The 17,061-nt window shown below is 40.0% G+C and overlaps 1 protein-coding gene across 2 annotated transcripts; it reads right to left on the bottom strand.

Annotated features, from left to right (window-relative positions):
• Positions 1–8,566: 8,566 nt before the first annotated feature.
• Positions 8,567–16,841, bottom strand: LOC127530376 (uncharacterized). Of its 2 annotated transcripts, XM_051937002.1 has the most exons (5): positions 16,509–16,841; positions 11,204–15,259; positions 10,890–11,048; positions 10,301–10,396; positions 8,567–9,965 (listed from the first exon to the last, which is right to left on the bottom strand). In XM_051937002.1, exons 2-5 carry the CDS (start codon positions 12,194–12,196, stop codon positions 9,654–9,656), a joined length of 1,560 nt encoding a protein of 519 aa, XP_051792962.1. In that variant the 5' UTR covers positions 12,197–15,259; positions 16,509–16,841; the 3' UTR covers positions 8,567–9,653. The 2 variants fall into 2 exon arrangements, with proteins under 2 accessions (XP_051792962.1, XP_051792963.1); XM_051937003.1 differs by having other exon boundaries at positions 11,204–16,841.
• Positions 16,842–17,061: the final 220 nt, after the last annotated feature.

The raw sequence follows: 17,061 nt of genomic DNA, 5'->3' as shown, positions 1-17,061 counted from the left end.
CCCTCACACATGCAGACACACCACACACACACTCCCACATTCCACGCACACACGTAGTCCTGCACGCACACACACACACCATATCTACATTGTACATAGTTCACTTGTCATTATTTTCATAGAATAGTTAATAAATACCTCATTTTAGACCAAATTACAGTCTTGTGTTTCTTTGTGTAGAATGTGGTCAATTTAAACGAGGATTCAAGACTTTTTGATATGAGATTGATCAAAATTTTTATGAATATTAATTTTTTTATTAATATTATTTTTTTCCCTAGAGATCTAGGGTGGTGCCCCAATTATTAATAACGAGAGCAATAAATCATAACGTAGTACCGCTACATATATTGGTTCCCCGTCCGAGGCCGATTAAAAACCTTTTTTGCACAAAGAAACACTATTATTCAATCATCGGGAGCTGAAGCCTCCCTCTGCCATTCATTCACATACACTGGTTCTTTATCTGCTGTGTGAGCATATGTGTTCCTTTAATCAAATTGTGTAAGTAATTTACTGCTTGAAACGCTGTTTTGTTTTTATATCACGTCGGATTGATAACATTAGTGGACGCACTTGTGTTTTATTAATCTGTTTGCCGTGAGCGCTGTTTGCCGTGACGTCAGCTGAAGCTGCAGTCAGTCCCTGTGTTGCTAACTAAACTAGCCTGAGCTCTTTGAGTTGTTTCGAAAAGTTTTTATCCATCTGGATACCGTTTATTTGTCGACTAAAACAATTAAAAATAAGGCCTGAAATTCATGAACAGTGCTATGCCTTACCGATGAAACGTCCGGAACGCATAGTTTGTTCAAAAGCCTCCCAGTTAGCGTTCGGAGTAGCTAACCGAACTTGCTAACTCTGCTTCGGCAGCTTGAGGTAATTTAGCATTTGTCTCGTGCCCAACACACATTCATTGCTTGGTTAAATATAACCTTCGTTTGCTGTTTGCTAAGATCCACAGCGACCTAATTTTATTAGATAAGGCACAATTAGCCGCCGAGCTAACTAGCATTAGCAGCAAGCTAACTAGCATTAGCTCAGGCCCTCAATCACCAAATTAAGAACAAGCCCAGTGGCCCCATCTTGTGGCTGTTTCGAAGTGTTACACTTAAAGCAAAATTTCTCTGCAAACGTATGCATGTAATTCTAGTCTTTGAAACGCATTTTGATCGAAAAGCATGACTTATTTTTGAATGTAAAACTGAACTATTGTGGTTAAGACCTATTATTAAATATTTCATGCATTTATTCAATTGATTTTAACCCACTATTGAAATTTTTTTTAAATTCATTTTTTGATTTTCAGTTCAGATTCTGAACCTAAGCAATTTTCACAGATTCTTACTCATCACTTAAACAAAAGTTAAGCGAGTTGTTTTTGCATCAACTAATCAGTTGAGCACATTTTAAGTAAACATTTAATGTGCATAACCAAGCTTGCGATTTAATGTTTATTTTGAAACCTTTTCATAGTTAAATGGTTTTACACAACCGAATGCCTTTAACTAACCAATGCTGAATTAGTTCTTCTTTACCTATGGTAATTGAGCTTCTAAACTTGAACACTGAAACAATTAATCTTACAAAAACAAATGTAAATAAATCCAGGCTGTTGACCAAATTATTTAAACTCTTCTTTTTGAGAACATCTAACTGCATTTGAATAATTTCACTTGTTATGGTTGTTCCGATTCCAAAAACAGAACTTTTCCTGCCCAACTTGTGCTAAAATTGTTTCGTTGTAGATTTGTTTGTAACATTTGTCCATTTGCTCTCATTAAAAGACATGGCCCCAGATGCGTCTGACCTCAGTGACCCGCTGATGAGCTTAGATGACGCTTTAAGTGGCTTGACTGAAGACATGTTACCTGGATATGTAGGAAAAATCCAAAATGTTGGTCCTTCTACCCTTGAAACCAAAATGACAGAGCTCCTGACGGAAGCGATCTCAAAAACACACAAACAAAAGAATTTTTTGTCAAGAATCTTAGGGAAAATGGCTGCTGTGATGTCAGCACAACTTCAAAACACTTTTCAACTCTTAGAGAGGACAACAAAAACTCTAAAAGCCCGCAATCAGGAAAATGAACTATTAAGAAAGCAGAACCAAACTACTAAAACCCAGATAGAGCAAGAACACCAAGCTAGGGTAGAAGCCCAGACACGTGTTGCTGAATCGGAAGCCCAAATCACTCAACTTCAAAGCAAAAATGCTGAATCAAACCAAGAAATACATCAATTAAAGACAGAAAATGACCGATTGCAAGAAGCAATTTCTAACCAACAAACCCAGCTTCAAACTGTAGAGACGGAGCTGGAACAGTCCAAGAAGGACTATACAGAAACCAAACACCTTCTAAAGAAAGCTGTGTTTGAAAACGATGACTTAAAATCTCAAATCAAAGACAACAGCAGCTATGTGGCAAACCTCGAACGACAGTTGCAGGACGCTGAAGTCAGAGCTGCAGAACCACTAGAAATTCAAAAGATCGAACCAAAAGAGCTAGCTGAACTTGAAGCTGAGCTCACAGAACCGGGGAGATACACCCCATCTCCTCCAGCAGCTCAGAGAAACCCATTACCCCAGGGTTCCACAGTCCGTGATTTAGACAGCATAGCTAGACACATAAAGCGTTTTGAACCAAATTTTAATGACTCCAACTATGACATCCTCACCTACGTGTCTGACATCAACTTCTTCTTGAAGAGGCGTCCACTCGCCTCAGCAGATGACAAGATTTGTCTGGTAAAGATGACATCCAGTCGTGATGTCAGCAGCTTTATCGACCGCCAACCTCTCAATGTCAGAACTGATTTTGAAAAGCTGTGTCAGGCCCTGAAAGAGGAATACCGCGACCTCATGCCAGACACTGGCCTGATACCTGCCCTTCGGGTCAAACAGGGACGATCAGAGAATCCCCATCAATATTACCACAGGCTACGTCTAGCCTACTTTGGATCCCAAAACAAACCGGGAATGGAGGAAGATTTGCAATTCAAATCTCTCTTTGTCGAACACCTGCATCCTACTACTAGCTACCACCTTGGAGTGTCGGCTTGCCCACGCTCCTTAGACAGCCGACAGCTACGTGAGCTGGCTGCAAAAGGCTTCTTTAAACAGAGACAGAGTCAGTCCAGATCAGCAAAACATAACACTGTTCTGCATCTTGACAGCCCTCCCTCACTGATGGAGCTTGAAAGAACTTCAGGCCACAATTCACATGGTCGGATTACTCATCCACCACAAGCTAAACGGCCTGACTCAACACCGAAACAGTCCTCACCTCAAGGACCTAGGCAGGCCCACAAACCTGTCAAACCACCTTGGACTGGCAACCGCCAGGACCACATGAAACCCGTTCCTAACCAAACTCGGCCCCCAGGTCACCCACGAAGGGGACGGTCGAACCGTTGGGACAGACATCACAGTCGTGGTGCACCCCGTGACAACTACTCGCATAGGAATGATGAGAAAGGCAGACCCAGACAGAACCACGTCAGTGGAACTGGTGAGTCTGACATCCCTCACATTTCCCAAAAAGTAAAGGAGCTTAAACAGCTGCTCCAAGAGGTCCAGAAAACACGAGAGAAGTCAGAGTGTGACTCTGTAACGTCTGTGTCTTCCTCCATAGATTCCTTCAGTCCCTCAACCACGGCTGGAGAAGAATTCTACTTGGGACCTCATGACAATGCAGTGCACTCAGACCCCAACCATGAATATGACAACCCTGCCAGCCAACCAGATGACACAGAACATATGTCAAACTGGGAAGCTGATGAACCTGACTTTGACTCAGACCCTGAGACTGACACGCTAAATTCCCAACAGGGGGGTGATGACCGAGAACTCCTCAGTGCGCTCTCGGAAGTCCAACCAGACTCTGATGATGAAATTTTGAGAACAATGCATTCACTGGTCCTATGACATTCCTGAGCCACCTCACTGAAAAGGGAGGAACAGGCCGAAAATTTCACCTACCGGTAACCATTGAAGGTGTCCTGGATCAGGACGCACTTCTGGACACTGGAGCCGACATCACAATAATGTCACTCCCTCTTTTCCAGGAACTACAACACAGACTGCACAGGACAGGTAGAAAGTCTGATTGTCAGTTCTGTGACTTAAACATCCAGCCATATGCACAGACAACGGTCACGTTGTCCACTAGGGCTGAATTGATGCTTCAGATAGGACATATGACACTGGTCCATCCAGTGTATGTGTCATCTCTGGACAACACTCCTTTCCTTATGGGGAAGGACCTTCTCAACCGCTTTGAACCCATAATTGACTTTAAATGCTCTGTAATCTACGCACAGGTCCGCCAGCCCCTGCCAATCGCAGCTCCTGATGACACTGTGACACAGAGTTACAGACAAGAGCACACAGACGACACCTTCCAGGCTCCACAGAGCCCATATGATGTCTTCCTTTGCACAGTGGTTGAATCCACTCCTGCAACCCACCTCTGTCCACAGTCTGAATATGTCACTGAAACTGCAGGTATCAACTGCACCAGCAGGGCAGCACTGCATGACCTCCTGCCTCCACTGGACCCTGGTCTTCCTTTCTCCATCCAGAACATTCCTGTGGACACTTCTTGGACAGGTGCCTCCACATGTCAGCCCAGCCCAAAATCTTGTGCCCACCCACCCACCCTGTCAGCCAGTGAGCTCACTCGCCCTCCCTCTGCTGCCCCACAGGCCACTCACTCTCCTGTGTTGGTCTCCCTGGCAGCTGACTCTGACCTTATGACCCTGCCTTCACTTGACTGTGACACACAGGACCCGGTTCCAGATCTTGTGAGTGCTAATACCTACACTCTGCGCTCTCTGCACTTCTCCTCGGCTTCTCACTTTTGGCTCCTCTCTGCTGTCCTCGCCACTTTTCTGGTGTTCATCGGCCTACTTTTTCATGCTTTTGGCCCTCTCTCTTCACCTTCGTTCGTGGTGACCCAAAACCACAGGGGGGTGACGTTGACACACGGCCATGAATCACCATGGGCAAATCCCAGCCTGCACACCATTCACCAGACTTCAGGTCAGATAGGAAAAGCCAACCACAGAAAGTTTAAAACCAGACTACTCCTACTTCTGATAGCCATCACAGGAACTCCACATGAAGTGACCAAAGTTCCACTCCTTAAAATAATGACAGGTAGACAAAGGATTCTACTACTGCACCTGCTCTTCCAGCCAGAGGAAGCCTGTGTTGATGCAGCTCACACAGCTTCCCACTATACGACTGATGTAAGTGACCAAAACCTCACGCAAAATAACCACCAAGTGGGGGACAAAACATGGTCCTACCTCTCTGCCCAACCACCTGAGAACACTAAACCAAGTGGGGGTAAGCTCGATCGAAAGCTCCTCCCTCAATGGTCTGACAACTACAGGATTAAGGACAAAACCTATCCTGTAATATATCAAAACAAAATCGATAGGGACAAAAACCCGTCCACTTTAAATGAATACATAAAAATCGCACTGAAACTTCATAAAGACTGCATGGGAAGCAATAAATCAGTCAGATCTCATACCAGAACTAAATAGATAATTAGGAAAAACTAAACATCCTAGAGAAAAACAACCGGTGTAGAACAGACAAAAATAAATAACTTAATTTTACAAGCCAATTGTAGAATTAACAGAGAAAAATAAATAACTTAATTTACAAATCCAATTGTAAAATTAACAGGCAAAGAAATAAATTACTAAGTTTACAAATTCAACTGTAGAATTAGCAGACAAAAGGAAATAAATAACTTTACAATCATAAGCCTAACTTTGACAAACAAACAACCATACAATCAAATTGTCAGGAAATTACCAAATTAAATAATATAATCACAACAAACCAAAACAGGTTACTAAAAATAACATAAACAGAGCTGTTGTCTTTCCTTTCAGACTCAGTGAAAAATCACTTGAGGTCCTCTCAACCACAGGTGTCTTGTCTTCAGTCAAGTTCACCCTTTAATATCTTTATTAGCACCCTCGTTAAACTCCGTAGGTACAAGTGGGGGTTAAACCCATCGTATCAAGTGCACAACTGACCGTAGCCTCTGTTTTGATTCTCGTTAACATAAGATTCGCGTCTCTTATCACTGCCAGTATCGTGAATTCATAACTCTCTGTTTTCCAGGTTGTCTGCTCACCCAGTAGATAAATATACTTCTGTCTGACACGTTTCAAGACACCAGCTTTAGGTAAATCATACATCTACCTTCTCACTCTAACAGAACACCTTGGATTCATTACTACTGACAATTACACCTCTCATACGGTTAAATGACAATTTAACCATGATCTAACACTTCTGTAAGGATTTACATTTTCAGAAGTGACATATATAGCTTTAGGTTTGTTTTAATTTACCTTATTTTGTTTTATTTTTATTCTCTAAGCCCATAGGACTTACCTACTCTTTATTAGAATCTTGATTCTTTTACTTTACCTTACTAGTCAGTAATAAAGTTGTTTCAGAAGCTAACCCACTAACCCTTAGGATTCCTGTTCCTGATACTAATAAACATCAGCCCTGAATCAGAGCAGCATCTGAGTTTGATCCTGACACCATGGATGACCTTGATGTTGGACCGAAGTTCGTCTGATACAACGAACATCGCTCCAAAGTGGGGGAATATGTAGCAAGACTGCAAAGGCTCTGGAATTCCTGAGCTGATCAAAACTCAGATAAGCTGTCCCTCTCTCCAGCACTGACCAACACCCATCTCTATAGGAGGATTGAGACATTTGTATTTCTGTAGGTTTTCATTCACAGAAGGATGGAGCTCCTGTGAACATTTAAACCCCTGGAATAACTTCTTCTTTTTAAAAGACAATGACTTTCAATTATATGCTATGGATGTTTGTTTAATGAACTTTCATGCTAAAATCCCTTTTCAGCTTCAGGAGACCCTCAGCCGGAGACGTCTCTGCATTCCACGGATCAGATAACAAGTCGTAAAACTTTATGGCAGAAGGCTGGAGTCACCCTCTCACTCTCTTTGACCGAAACAAAGAGACTGAAACTGAACTTAAACAAAAACACTTGCCAAATTGATATTTCTATATGCATTTGGTTTTTCCAGATTTACCACAGTTACTCACAGTGTTTCATCTATGACATATTTGAAGATCATATTTGCATGTCTGATAGAAGTCGATTTATTAATTTGTGATGTTAATCATTTCTTCCCCAGGATACTATGATTTTGGACTGAATTCCCTTATTAACCTCTGAATTTCCTCTCCGTTTAGGTTGAATGATGACCATTGTATTTACCTGTTACCAAATCTCTGACTTGTTGTTATATTCTCACTGTGATACATATTTTTAATGTCATAAACATATAGTTATGAATGAAATGATTCACATCATATGAACATATGTATTAATCTACACATTTCACTTTCACACAACTGAATATGGTGGGATAGACAGATCGTGTTTTGCGCGTTTAATGTCATATTTTAATCCATTCTGGATTCCTCTTTCTTCTCTACTTTGTGAGAACAAAGAGATTCCAAATTCCACCAGACTCGCGCCTAAAAGTTCTCTCTCTCCGCCCAGGTCCTCCCCTTAGCTGGACCCACAGATAAAGTCAGCCGTAGCCCACATCACCGCTCTCTTACTCTCTCTTACTCGCTTACCGACCCTCTCTTCTTACCCCTCTCTTCCTGAGAGGCCAACCAAAGTCTCTCTCATTATTTTCTTACCTAAAGCGCGTTTTTTCTATCTTTGAAATTCCCTCACCATCTAAGTTTGTTAACCATTTATCTTTTAATATTTTTGTAACTTAAGGAGACATTTTGCTCAATTTTAAACCAACGTTATTCGTTTTAATCTGAAGAACCGATTCAGAACCAGCATTTATTTTTCTTAATTTTGACCGTTTTTCATCAACACCCGTTTTTCTTGGCTAAAGCCTGAGAACCATCATTTTTAAGCCAAGCAACACTCAGCTGAGACCTGTCGAACCAGGTCCATGTGCACAGAACCGATCAACCCGCGGCAGGACATCTAGGCCACCACAACGACGACGCACCGCTCCGAACCCGCAGGTCCAGACCGTGTGCTGCGAATCTGAAGGCCTCGCAAGTCCCAGCCCCATGACGGTTCACTTCAATAACTCCAGCTGAGTTTGCTCTGATTCCATTCTATGGGTGATGTACTAACCGCTTGGTCAATTAATTCATTTAATCAATTTATTCTTTTACAAATAATTAGAATTCTTAATCCAAATTACCGATTACCTCGTCAGGTTAGCTCTGGCTAATCCTCACCATATTTCCTTCTCTCTCACACCTACTTCCACATCCCTCACACATGCAGACACACCACACACACACTCCCACATTCCACGCACACACGTAGTCCTGCACGCACACACACACACACCATATCTACATTGTACATAGTTCACTTGTCATTATTTTCATAGAATACACTGCAAAAAAAGAAAAGTTGGGTCAACTCAAAATTTCAAGGCAACAAACTTCAGTAAAATTTTAAGTTGGACAATTAAACTAAGTATTTTAAATTTTGCTTCCGAGTTTGCTCAACTCTGACTTTTGATTTTTATCAACTTAACAGTAAGTTCTGCTAACTTATAATTTTACACTTTAAAAACTTTTAATCTTTACTTCAGCTAACTTTCCCCCAAGTTGGACTCACTTATAATTTTACACTGTAATAACTTTTTATTGTGATTTGTGCTTACTCTCTCTACTCACTTATTACTCACTCTAAATTCTAACTTAATACTTTACATTGCAATAACACTTCATCCTTACTTCTACTAACTGTCCTGTAAATTGTACTTACTAATAATTTTACATTGTAATGACTCTACTGCAAGTTCTTACACAGAATGCACTTTAATTGGGTTAAATCAGTATATAAAAGAATAATTCAAGAGAAATTTAAACTTGCACACTGCTTTAAATAAGTTTAGTTTATAATGTAGTTCAAATTTGTAATTTAGAACCAATGATGCATAATCAAATGTATAAATAATTACAGATGCAACATATACATTCAGAACATTTGTTTTATTTAAACTACCAGCATCAAATCTCTTCCAACAGGGCCAAGTACATGCAAACTAATGAGACCCAATTGTCCCAGTAGTAGCTGTTTACTTGTGCTACACTGTCTACTTTTAAACTTTGAGACTGAATAACAGATCAAACACGAGTCATGTATACAAGATCATACAGAATCAGTATAATACACAACTATGAATCTAATAAATCTGTTAACAAGGTCACTGAGCACCATAGGGTTACTGGTCTCAAAATATCAAGCTTAAGTCATTTATACAAGACCATACAGAACCCATATGATACACAAGTATGAATCTAAATATACCAAGTGCAATAACTTCTGGTCTCAAAATATCAAGCATAAGTCATGTATACAAGACCATACAGAACCTGTATGACATACAACTATGAATCTAAATTTGTTAACAAGGTTACCAAATGCCATAACTTCTGGTCTCAAAATATCAAGCATAAGTCATGCATACAAGACCATACAGAACCCGTATGATACACAACTACAGATCTAAAGCATAAAACATGGTGTTGGCTGGACAGAAGGGAACTTTTAGAGGTCAACAATTCCAGATCCAGAATTTGTGGATTCACTGAAGGAGTTTGTTTTTGAGAGATCTGACCCTTGCAGAGAGGTCTGTACCAAGTTCCATGAAAACCTTCTGAACAGTTTCAAATGTGTACCTGAGATCCTTTGGGTACTTGAGGTTTAAAGCATAGATCAGTCCAAAGAGGTAAGCAAAAGCAGTTGGCAGGTCAGGGAGATCTTGAAGGACAATCTCTTCCTCCACAACAACAGCAACACTCACGACACTTTGAGGAGCCCTGCTGTCATCATCCTCCAGCACAGTGAGGATACCCACAGTGAGGCCCTTCGTCTGCTCCACTTCTGGGTCAGTGTCCTGATGTTAACAGACAGGAAAAGACCAACACATAGATTGCAAGACATTAGTCATCAAAATACTGTGAATCAGAATAAGCTCCAACTCTCCACATTATTAAATAACCATTTTTTCCCCAAATACAATTAATTATGAGCTTGACATTTTAATTATTTCCACCCCATACCCCACAATCAGAAATTGAACCCCCATACACACATCAAATGACATTAATTAGGCTACATCAAGTAATAGCCAGGACAGTACAACTATAAGACATATTGTTAAGTACAACACTATACGTAAATGAAGTATAATAACACAATTTACAATTTGTGTTCATTATAACAACTCACAAGACAGTTCCTGAAGAGCTTCTGATGACTGTCACGGAGATACAAGGGAAGGCCCTTTAAGGCTGCAGTTTGACGATGTGCAGTGATGTCAGATGTCTGAAACAAGAGTTGCATGAAACATTACAAGAAATAGAGTAAGCATGCAGGCAGATGTCATCTTCCATAGCCAAAAAAATCCTGTCTATTGCATGTCAAAGGTTTACTCCTTTTTAAATGGTAATTTGTCATTTTCAACTTGGGCCCTATGATTGCTCACTGCCAAAGTGTGTCCACTGAAAGTGCTTTTTGTGTCACTGATGGGCAAATATCATTATCAGTGTCTGACGACATCATGAAAAGGCTCCTCACAGAGCAAGATCTTTTTTTAAAGATTAAGATACCCTTTGTTTAATGAGGAAAAAGTCACTATATCTGTGTAATTTAATGTCTTTGATCATTGATCATTTGATCACCATTGGTTCGCTTGTTTGTGCTATTGTGTCCCTTAGAAACCCATGCATTTATTCTGAGGGTTTGTCACAAGGTGACCCTAACCTTAAACCTATCCCTAATGTTCAGCGTTTATTAAATTACTACATCTAGAATTCACCTCTTGATCCAGACTGTTAAGGACCTGCTCCATCTCAGACGAAAAAGCTGTCCTTCTCGCCCGATAGAGTCTCAGGAGCCTCCAGGTGTGTTGATCAAGGGCTTCTTTGAAGTTGTCCATTAGGTTCTTGTTTGTGATCCGATAAAACTCTTCCCTAATCTGTTGAAAAAATGTGAACAGAAAATTTGAATCCTTATTACAAAGTCAAAACAATTTCAATTTTATCTTCATGTTAAAATGGGCATTGTGATCAACACACTTTCAAAAAAGACTAAACATCAACAACATAATATATTCTTAGTTCACCTGCTTACCTCTGCCTCACAAAACAGAGCAGGCCAACGTTCCAGAACCTCTGAGACCATAGGCTGCAACTCAACGATCTCCCTGCGCCTCAAGGAGAAAGTCAGCTCCATCTTTTGTTTGATGAGTGCAACATTCTTATTCTTCTTCTTGAACTCCTCAACCAGAACCAATCTTTCATCCTCCAGTGAGTCATCATTGTAGTTTTCTGGATGGTCAGGGACATGGTTAATCTCACCTCTCTTTGCTCTCTTCAGAGAAGGACTTGTACCATCATCTTCACTGCCCCTCTTTTTCTGGTTAATGCTAACCTCAGTACAGCCTGCCTGACGCAGTTTGGACCTGTAATTGCCAAGTTTGTATTTTATGCTTGTTTTCCATCCGTCATACCCTGTTTCACTGCCTGGTTCTCGAAGGCAGGGGTGTCTACTGATGAGAGCAGAAGCAACTGACTCAATCTGGTCTTGATCAGGATAGGCTTTCACTTCAAAAACTGCATGAGCAATCTTGTCCAAAATGTCCATCTTCATGTCTCTTGTTAAGGTGATACCTTTCTTGGTTTGTTCATATGCCTCACTGCCTTTGCGCAACTTCAACTCCACATCGTAGGAGAAGGACGGGATGGAAAAAGGTGAAGGCCACTCTGAGACACTTCGCGGATGGTTCCTGATGAAAGCTGAGGGACTCTGGAGTGACTCTCCGCTGGATAAACTGGCTGTGTCCAGGGAAGACTCTGAACCAACAGAGGCTGACTCTTGCTGAACAAGTGGAGATGTCTCATCCCAAAGAATGTGCAATATAGCACGCTCAGGTGGCAAATCATGGATGTCAATCAAATTACACAGAGCATTATTAAAGTCTGAGTCCTCATATTGTAGTGTGAAGCTACCTTGAAGTTCAAGTTTTTCCTTAAGAATATTTTGCAACTCTTCAACTGATTCAGGTACCTCGGGTATCGCCACTTTACGGGACATTCGTGGGGAGATTTTTACAAGCAGCAGCATTTCAGCCTGTGTCACAAAAAACAAGGATAAAACACAGAAGAGTTAAGTTACAAAGGGTATGAAACAAGACAAGTTAAATTTATAAATAATGTAACAAGTTTTTAGACGGTGTTAGTTCTACCTGCAAAGCAATCTATTATTATAAATGTTTATGTCGTTCTAGTAAGCAGATCCAATATAAATACAAAAAACAATGTCCATAAGCAGAGCACGCTGGTCCAGCTGGGGGTGTCAAACAGGACACTGGTAAACGAAACAAGACACAAGTGAAACGAATCAGGAAATCAACTCAGTAAGTAAAACAGAAAAAAATATCAAAATAATATGACAGACTGCATCTTGCTTGAATGGGAGCAATGGGAGGGTCAGAATGAGAGTGTGCTAGAGCAACATTTAATCGGGGTTCACTTGCCATTCTGTGTCACTTCAATGGAGCAGGCACACTTTTGGAGTCACCAGCACCTTCCCTCCCACTGTGTATGCAACCAATGGATGATAGTGGTTGAGAGCCTGAGGATCAAAAATTTCAGTGTCTGCGTAGATGCTCTCCACAAGCTCAAAAGACCTAAAATGTTCGAGGTACCAAGATGTGAGCTTTTTGCCAACAAAGGCTACTTTTTCAGGGTTAACCACTATGGTCACGATTTTGTAGAATTCTGGCAGACCACTGCAGTGTCCAGATGACAGAATCATACCCTCCACATATCGGGTCCCATGAAAATAAATGTCTTTAGAAAGGGACACAGTTTCAAGATGTGGATACTTTCTCTTAATCACTGTGTGCAGGTCAGCATCCAAAGAAGATATTTTGATGTCAGTTACTTTCTCCACATGTAACATTGGCTTGAAAAGACTCTGGCTATCAAACTGGCATGCCATCATCTGTTGGTGTTTTACGGACAGCGTGAGGAGTACATTTTTAAAGTTTTGAACATCATGCATGGTCTTCTTGAAGAAGCTGTGTTTGGATTCAAACCTCATCGTCCATAATTCCACCAATGGACCAAAACAGCGTAGAAGGTAAGGATAATGGTCAGCAAAGTGGTGCTTTGGGCGCAAGCTAAAATCAGGAAAAGTGTCTGTGAGCAGGCTTCTGTGATCAGACAACTTGACCTCCAGGTAGTGCAAGATTTCCTCTGAAATAACAGGTGAGACAACAATTTCGACTATTTCTTTGAGGTCCATCAGTATTTCCCATGCAGGTTCTTGTTCTGGCACACTCTTCCCGATGAGAAGAGGGAGGAATCGTAATAAAGACCAATTTTTGTGGCCATTGCCACCTATGCTGCCCTTTTCAAGATTTGCTTTAGAAACTGCCTTTGGTTTTATTCACCCTGTCAGAATATTTGTATGGAAATGAATTGATTAGGCTATTCAGTCTGTCCAAAGTAATATAGCCTTTTGAAATAAAGTTTTTCAGGCATAAAGACAGTTCAACAGGTATAACACCTTCAAAAAAATCATGTAATATGTCTGGGGGGAAGCCAGTGACAGGGTGAAAATATGACAGATGCTTACTTAAAACACATTCATTTTTAACACCATTTACATGTGGAACATTTTCAAGACGAAGTTTTAGCAGACATGTATCGTGCTGTTCTCTGGAGCATAGCTGAAAATCAGAAATTGCAGTAGTTGCTATTTCACCCCGATTTGTTAAACAAAATCTACAAAAATTCTTTACATTGAAATTCTCCTGAAAACCGGCAAGTGCATGAGCTCCTAAACTGTCTGCACAGACACAAAATGCTGAACCTTTTACGTAGTTGTTAAGAGTTTGCACAAAGATCCCTGTTTGTTCCAGTGACTTTAAATCCTTAATTAAAGGACTGAAAAACTTTTCAAAACCAAACTGCTTAACATCACAAGTCTTTCCAAGAAGAGCTAGATGAATTGAGTGTAAAGTGGAACGAAACTTTGAGGGTAAATTAAGAATAATCCAGTAAACAGCTGTTATTTTATGAATTTTCTTTGACGTGCCTAACGGGTTACACAACTCAAAATCATCTATGTATAGACCTCCAAAATTTTTCTTAAAGTAAGAACCATCTTGAAAAGTCTTGTAAAACCCTGGAATAGACTCTTCACTGAAAACAATTTTTTCAAGAAACTCTGCTCTGTTCAATAAAAGCTCAATAACCTGATTCACAGAAACATAAACAAAGGCTTTTCTTGAAGTCCGGTCATACAATAACTCAGTTGGTTCAATGATAGAGAAATGCTCCCTGAAATATTTGTTTCTCCTATAATCTGTTGATAATGTACCTTTTTCTGATGTGGTAACAAGTACTGGATTTTTTTCGAACACAGTGTTACTTATCTCTTGAATAACTTCTTCCTCAACTTCAATATCATGTTTCGCAAATACCTCCTTGAGAATTTCAGTTGTATGAAACTTGGAAAGGGACAAAATATCATTAAATTCATCTATAATTGCCTGTATTGCATGTTTCGACACATGTAGCAGACAAGGCATGCAAAGAAAAAGAGAAGCTAATCTGTGCTCAAGTACTTCAGAGTCTACATTGTGAACACAATCAGGTTCAGCTTTTTTCTGTGGAATCTAATCTCGGACTACTTCTCAGTGAAACGCCAGCTTCAGGATCAACATTACATGGCTGGTCTGTGTCATTAGACTGAAAATCGCTAACAACCCTGACTGGTGTCAAAAAATCTCTAAGATTATGTTTTTTATGAGCCCGTGATGTATGTCCAGTAAAACTATTAAGGCGGTTGGTTTTAAAGCCGCACCCTACAAATGGGCAACACACTATCTCTCTGCGTCTAAGGTGATAATGCAAATGAATTAATACTTTCTTTTTACAGCAAATGTCCTTGTATTCACACAACCAGCACTGAAATGTTAAGTTGTCTTGCCTTTGGACAGTCCTGTGCAATCTTGAAAGATGTGATTTCAAAGCACTAATGGTTCTAAAAGTGCAACAGCAGTCCCTGTGGATGCAAGGCCAGGTTGAACCTCTGTGATGCAGTCGATAGTGTTTCAGCAGAACAGCTTCAACGGCATGGGCAAACTTGCACAATTTGCACTGCATTCATTTCAGTCTGAAAAACAAAGATGAGAATTTGCTGGGAATTAGCAAAGCAGTTGGGAAGAATTTTAACATGTTATCAATTTAATGACAATCATGTAAACAATAGACTAGAGACTATAGTTGACAAGACTAACAATATAATATTCTAATTTTTAATTTTTAAAACATTTTGCTGTTGTGAAGATGAATTTCAATTAACTTAGTAATTAGGGAGACTACTCAACAAACCCGGACAGTCACATAAGTCAGCAGTCAATATAAAATTGAGCCAAATACATGCATTTCAACGTTTTCAAACACCATGATTCAGTATAACCAGGACGAGGAATGGAAATTCAAAATTAAAAATTTAACTTAAACTTTTTTGAATCCACAGATACACAGTAACTTATGGGTCTCGGTATAGTATGACCAACACAATAATTGACAGGCTACAGGTGAATTGGCCTTTCCTGCCACTACACTATTATGATGATATTGAATCTGATATGAATTGCCCTACATCTTATTATTTTAATACTTAAATCACAGTAGTATGGTGATTTATTTAACTCAGTCTGACGTAACATTAAACATTAAGAAGTAGGGATGTGCATTTCAAGCAAAAATACTATTCGATAATCACAGGGCCCCCACCCTTCTGCCGTCTCTCTGCGAACGCACCCCACATACACACGTGCGGACACACACACACACAGTCGATGGTCTGACCGTCACATCCCCATAAACATACCTGAGGGAAAGCATTGCTGAAGTGAATATTTTTTACATGCCCACCTATGTCTGCCTATATCTAACTTACTACACAGTGGATTGAGCCGCAGCATGTGTCGAGCTCGGTTCTCTCTGTCCCCACGTAACAGCCTGCTCACCTGCTGCTGTCTGGGAGCAGAGACCGAGCATGACTGTTATTACCCTGTCTAATAACATCTTCAACATTTATGAAAGATGAGATAAAGTTTCGGCTGACGTTGAGACCACAATTTTGAGTTGAGCATGAATTAACACAATACCAACCAGTCAGAAGATACCATGCTGTCATATTTGAATAGGATTTGCCCAAACAAGCTAATGTTACTGGCTTAACTGCCGTGGCCTTGCTAGCATCAGTTAGCAGCTAACTGCTAAGGACTGAAAAGCCGTGTGTTTAAATGTTGAAAATGTGTAGGTCACTTTCTCCATTACGACACAACTCAAAATAAAATTCCCGTATGATTTAACGTTAAAATAAATTAAATTAAAAGTTGTTTAAAACTTACCTGTGCGGACTTCAGCCCGAGACAGCAGCACTCCAGCTCCTTGCAGCAGCACACCGCCAGAATACTTCAAGTGAAAAATGTCAACTCGGAAAGTTGGCTTTCCCGCATTTCACAACAAAGAAAAATGAGTTGGCAGAACTGTTGTCCCTTGTATTGAACCACAACGTAAAGATTTAAGTGTTAACAACTCACCAAATTATTTTGGAACATACAACTGTCTTGCTTTGTTGTGCTAACTCAGATTATTATCTTGAATATCAATAATTTATATTTTTAAGTTTTACCAACATAAATTACTGTTTTAGGCCAAAAAATACAAGTTAGCTTTTTTGCAGTGTAGTTAATAAATACCTCATTTTAGACCAAATTACAGTCTTGTGTTTCTTTGTGTAGAATGTGGTCAATTTAAACGAGGATTCAAGACTTTTTGATATGAGATTGATCAAAATTTTTATGAATATTAATTTTTTTATTAATATTATTTTTTTCCCTAGAGATCTAGGGTGGTGCCCCAATTATTAATAACGAGAGCAATAAATCATAACGTAGTACC

Source organism: Acanthochromis polyacanthus, chromosome 16 (genome assembly GCF_021347895.1).
Source record: "Acanthochromis polyacanthus isolate Apoly-LR-REF ecotype Palm Island chromosome 16, KAUST_Apoly_ChrSc, whole genome shotgun sequence".
Lineage (NCBI taxonomy): Eukaryota > Metazoa > Chordata > Actinopteri > Pomacentridae > Acanthochromis > Acanthochromis polyacanthus.
The sequence above is the reverse complement of the archived record's forward strand: the minus strand, read 5'-3'. Positions and strand labels throughout refer to the sequence as shown.